The sequence below is a fragment of the Trachurus japonicus genome, unplaced genomic scaffold, assembly GCF_045865225.1.
Source record: "Trachurus japonicus isolate A0001 unplaced genomic scaffold, Traja_1.0 AP029896.1".
NCBI lineage: Eukaryota > Metazoa > Chordata > Actinopteri > Carangiformes > Carangidae > Trachurus > Trachurus japonicus.
Window position 1 is genome coordinate 61089 of NW_028220029.1, and position 6000 is coordinate 67088.

The following is a 6000-nucleotide window of genomic DNA, read 5'->3' on the forward strand; positions in this document are numbered from 1 at the left end:
TTGTCACCAGTTCCCCTGACTAGTATGAACCCTTTTCTCCAAATTCACAATAATTGCAAATACTCTAAATGGTCAATAACAGGGAACATTAACTCTAAAGACTGTAGACTTCTGTTGTTTGTCTTTTCCCTGAATAATAAATCGCTGAGTTCGCAAATTTCCTGTTGCAAGCGACAGTTTTGAAAAGCACTTGCCACTTCCTCACCACTTCAAATATACAACTGAAACCAAGTTTTTTTTGTCATTTTCATGTCAGACTGTGCTGCAGCTGATCCTCTGTATCGTAGTGAGCATCAATGGACGAAATCTACGTCAATGTTGATGATATAAGACTGGACAAGTCCAACATTTCAACCAATCCTACAGGTAAGAGCTGTCAGTCAGACAGAGCAGAGAACAAATGTCTGTTATTATGTGTGACTGTTTTTATTGACTGGTCTTTTCTTGGTTCAGGTCCCACCAGCTCTGAGAGGAGATGTCATGGAGCTGTCGTCCTCTCTCTGAGTCTGCTGAGTGTTTTCCTGCTGACTGGACTCGTCGGCCTCGGTGTTCACTGTGAGTCTGCTTCATTCAGGTCACATTGAATTCATGATTAAAGGAATAGTTCACTCATTATCTACTCACTCTCATGTCGACTGAGGGCTGGGAGAAGTTTCAGAGTTATCCGTGGCTCCGTGCAGCACTGCATGTCCATATGACAGTTGCGAACGGAGCTCGTGAGTAGATAATGAGTGAAATTTGAATTTTGGGTGAACTATCCCTTTAAAGGATTGTTGTCCTGCAGTGGCTCCAAGACCTCAGTGCACTGCAACTTGAAGAAAGAATAAATGTACAGCTACTGCTGGACAATGGTCAGGGCCAGGCAATTTTAGGCAATTTAAAAGTGAAAGTTCCAAAGCTGTAGCACATATGGTTGATTTGTTATGAAATCGCTGTAGTGCCACTGCCGCCATCAGGACTATTGTCTTGTGTTTCCAGTTGAGGACATCTGGCATGGTACTGGACCTTTGTGAAAAGTGTGGGTAGATTAAATGTTGAGCTGAGGCTTGAACGCACACATCTTCAACACCAAGAACCGTCCTCTATCTCACTGAGCTCATTGGCAAGTGGAAATGTCACATGTAGCTTCACAAATTGACTAAGCCAGTCAGTCAACATCATCTACCATGACTCCAATTCTTTTTAATGAACATTGAAAATGTACTTAGCAAGAACTTGCAACGATATGTTTACAGTCAAACATTTTGATACACTTTAGGCTCAATTTTTGATAAATCAAAAATCTGTGTGGATCGTTTGTGTAGGACAGTCTGAAGATGCTCTCTAACCAGTTTGGTGTCAATTGAGCAAAAATTGTTTTTTCAAAGACTGTAAGCCTTACTAAACCTGAGTAATGGACTTCATAATTTGTACTGAGTTTAAGTGGACAAAAGTTTCCAAAGTACTGGGGCTAGGGCTGGGTGATATGGCAAAAAACTTCATCACAATACATTTTTCCATATTGATCGATTCTCGATATCGTCTCGATTATGCATGTTTTGCTGATGTTGCCAGTTCAAGCTGCATCCTGACTGAATCCTGAAGAAACCAGAGAATGTATTGAGTTTGAGAGGATGACATGAGTTCACTTTAATGTTCATTGAGGGTGGAATAGTTCACTAATCCACAGTTTGATTTGAAAAGTCGAGTCCTCCTGTGGTAGGGCAGGCCTGAGTGAAGGATTGTAGGAGGCAGACTCATGAAGCAGGTTTCAATTATCAAAAATAGAGATTTATTTTTACAAAAAGTGCCACCAAAAATGCACAGTGAAATAAACAAAAAAGATATTTACAAAAAGTCTTAAGGAAATAACAGTTAACTCAGCTTAACTGAAAATAACTCAACTCAAAAGTGAAAACACTGTGCACTCTCCTGCACACCTGATGTCCTCTCTCTCTGACACCACACACTCAACTGACTTCCCCTGCATGCTGGGAGTCTAAGACAGGAATCCACCTGGACTCAACCAAGCTGCAGGGAAGAATTGCATTTCTCCTGAAACAGGTAAGCATACACTTTTAATCTTCACTTCCTCACAAAGGGATTTTATATAATCTATATCACATACACACACATCTGTGCCACCATACATTATGGAATATCAAACATACACATTTAACACTCACACACATATCTCCATCCCCCCATAGATGGTTTACCCGATGACCTCACTGATGATGTCAACCAGGATATAAAAGCAGGAAGTACTGCACCTTTCCTCCTTTTGCCCCTGGACCACATGGTGAGTATAAAACAAAGAAACCAATAATGTATCTGTAAAACTTAATTGCACATAAACTGAACCAATAAACATATTTAACTTAACATTACTTGTCTGTGTTTGATTTATCTGGACATGTTGATGTAAATGATCTGTACTTAATATACTGCAAACTCAAACCAAACCCGGGATAGGATGTGTCTGCATAATATTGTACTGGATAAACAAACTAAACAAGTAAGAGAACTCAAATAGAAATGAAATGTAATGAAATGTAAAGGGACAAATGGTGTGGCCTCACCCACTTTGTCACACCTCCAATCCAGGTGTTGGTAATTGTAAAGTTTTAGAAAGAAGACTCCGATGCACTTTGTGACTCTTACACACTTTTAGTTAGCTTTTCAAAACACAAGAATACAGCGTAACTCTTATAGAAAAACCCATGTTACACTCCCATGCTATCTGTCCTTCTCTGAACCTTATTTCTTCCTCTTCCGGCTTAACCAACACAATAACATAGGGTTATTATCGAAAACGATCAAAAATGTATTGCAATCCCGTATCAAGATCGTTTCATCGCCCAGCCCTAATTGGGGCTATGTTTGAAAGTACATGGTGAAAGTTGCAAAAAACTGTAGCACGTATGGTTGGTCTGACAGGAATTTTCAAAGTTTTTAAATTTAAATGCTTACTGTATGGTTTGGTGATTTTTTACACATGGGAAGTAGGATTTCCCTTGGAAGAAGTAGAACATGCACATGCACCCTAAAAAGACATAAATACACCGCACAAATTCAGAAAAGATCTTCAATTTGTCAACAACATGCAATGCAAATTCAGACGGCACACTGAAGTGTCACCAGGTGATATTAAAAAGTTACCATGGATTAGACTGAAACCTGGGCGGCTGCAAAATAAGGGCACATGCGGTTCTGTCTCTGTTTCTATTTCCATTATATAAATACAGGTCTTTTGTGTGTCTTGATTTATTTCAGATCATGATTCAGCTGCAGAGTTCTCCTCTGTCAAAGCAAACCTGAATGAGCGTCTCCAGATCAGTGATAACAAGTCTTTGTCCCTGACTGAAGAGAGAGACCAGCTGAACTCCACCATCATTGAAGTCACCAAGGAGCGGGATGAGCTTCAGAGTTTGTCCAAACGCAGTGAGTCTTTGCATGTTTGTCTTATTAGATTGATTTGTGTGTGAATGAAACATTTTAAAGTTAAAGAAGTTCATAAATTAAGATACCATTCATTCTCAAGTTTAAATGTATGTTTAAAAAGTCCTTATAATGGGACACTAGTAAAACTGTCATTCCATTGCTGCAATAGACAGTGTTGGGAAAGTTCACTTTTTACATGAACTAGTTCAGTTCATAGTTCATAATTCAAAATTTTGAACTTTGAATTTGAAAGTTCACAGATCCAAAACTGAACTAGTTCATAGATCTTTTTTCTGTTGCTACAAGCTATTAGACAACAATTATTTTAGCAGTTGTAACCAGTGGTGTTAGTTATAGGCTAGTTACTACTTTACTTTCCCCAAAAAGTAACCGAGTTACAACGTGATGAAAGTAATTACCAGGAAAAGTAACTATTGCGTTTCTATTTTATAAAATTCTCAAATATGTCAAATTACTTGGACGTCCCTCTCTAACCCCGTTTATCTGGTACTAACCAACTGGGTCAGTATTCCTCCACACAGACAGGCTCCGCGACGCGCTGTATCACTCCGCTGATCCAAACAGCTGATAGGTGTTGCCAGATTGGCTGGTTTTTCCGCTACATATTAATGCCTGTTTACAGTGTGTTTTAGCTGGGTTTAGCAGGCTCTTTGGAAATCTGGCACAAAGTCATACTTTGAGAGAGCGCTGATCACAAACGCCAGAATGAACACGTTCACAATAACGTTCATCAAGCGGAAATACAGTACGTTCAGTTCACGTTCGCCCAAAATATGAACGAGTTCATGAAAGATCATTCATTGCAGCCAGGGTTGGTTATAATATAGGCAGTGATGACACACAAACCACACAGAGGGAGGGCAGCGGGTGACAGCGCCAAATCAATAAACCAATCAAACAAAAACTCCCTACCAGTTCCTAAGCAATGGAAAGCATTAGTTCCCTAACTGATGGGCTGGCACTTTTACATGACCAAAAAGGACGTCAGCCATAACCTAAAAGAAAATTCACAAAGAAATAATAACTGGGGGAACAGTCCCAAAGAAATACATAAGCTAAACCTAGTGCCCAGTTCCCTTGGTGGGGTATAGCAAAATCTAGTGCCTCATATGAACAAACACGAGGGATACAAACAAAAGAAACAAGAGGCACGGGGGCTGACTGCCACGAGCACAGGCAGAGCCCCCACGTGCAGGTCAAAGCAGCTTTTAAGGACTTCCTGCCCGTGACATCCGTGACATAGAGCCTGAGCTCAAGCCCAGTCTCCCTGCTCCTCTCACCCACACACGATCGCCTTGTGCTTGGCTGCAAGGCCGACCAGCCTCCCCTCCAGAGCTCGAGCTCTGGAGCTTTGCTTGGCACAGCTACCGGTGTCGATTTCCGCTGCTTTGTCGAAAATTGCTACCGCCGCATGAACCGATATATCTGTCTATTGATTCAAGCTATCCTATCAAAAAATACTAATGGTTTTCTACCTCTGTAAATCAAATAAAGGGATAAAGTAAGTTTTCTTCTCTCACGTGTCATTACATTTATTTTAGGGGTAGCGTATTTTGATAGTCCAATAACATCCTATGGGCGTGGAAATGAAATTTGGAAAATCAGCTCTGCACATGCGTAAAACCACAAAAGCAGCATTTCTCGACAAGTAGCAGAAATCAACAGAACACCGGCCATTACCCAATGACGGCAACACCGACAACAGCGATGACGGCAGTGGCAACGCCACCGGTTCTGATTCTGATGACGGCAACGGTAGCCTACCAGTACCGACGACGGCAACGGCAACCGATTTGTGTAGGCTACTGTGCTTCTCTGGGAACGAGGTAGCAGACAGTTGCTCTGCTCAACCAGAGTAGGCTCCCAGTACCATGAATCCTACATAGTGGAGTCATTGTGATCCTCTTGTGTCCTGCAGAGAAAACGTGTCCATCAGGATGGACAATGTTCAGTTGTACCTGTTACCTCCTCTCCAATGATTCTGCTTCCTGGGACAAAGGCAGAGAGGACTGCAGAGGCAGAGGAGCAGATCTGGTCGTCATAGACAGTCCTGAAGAGCAGGTAGTGTGTGTGTGTGTGTGTGTGTGTGTGTGTGTGTCTGTGTGTGTGTGTGTGTGTGTGTGTGTGTGTGATTTTCATCATTGATATATTCAGATAACTGTATAACGTGGTCTCTTCATATTTACCAGACATTTCTCATTGGATTAATCTCAACTGCATTTTGGATTGGTTTGACCGACAAAGAGGTGGAGGGCACCTGGAAATGGGTCGATGGAACTCCACTGACTCTGAAGTAAGGCTTCTACTTTGTTTTACTACATATTTAATCCAACAGTGTCTTTTCCTGAGAATAGTTGTACAGCAGCTCCCTGATCACCTTGATACCTTGATGCTTTCACACAGGATGATGCAAGTTGTTGTAGTTGTTTTTCCAGCAGATGTTCTTAGAAACATCCACTGCTGTGAGTGCATTCATAGTGAATTATAATGCTCATCATAATCAACCATAATGCATTATGACTACACTCATAAACACACATAATGCTTTATGATGCA

At 41.2% G+C, this 6000-nt stretch overlaps 1 protein-coding gene across 1 annotated transcript in view; it reads left to right on the top strand.

Moving 5' to 3' along the window:
* LOC146960857 (uncharacterized) overlaps positions 1-5741 on the top strand; it is a 56189-nt gene extending 50448 nt beyond the window's left edge. Inside the window, exons 6-8 of the mRNA XM_085771994.1 lie at positions 3256-3423; positions 5363-5505; positions 5634-5741. Of these exons, the coding sequence (XP_085628120.1) occupies positions 3256-3423; positions 5363-5505; positions 5634-5741 (419 nt within the window). The remainder of the gene's footprint in view (positions 1-3255; positions 3424-5362; positions 5506-5633) is intronic.
* Positions 5742-6000: the final 259 nt, after the last annotated feature.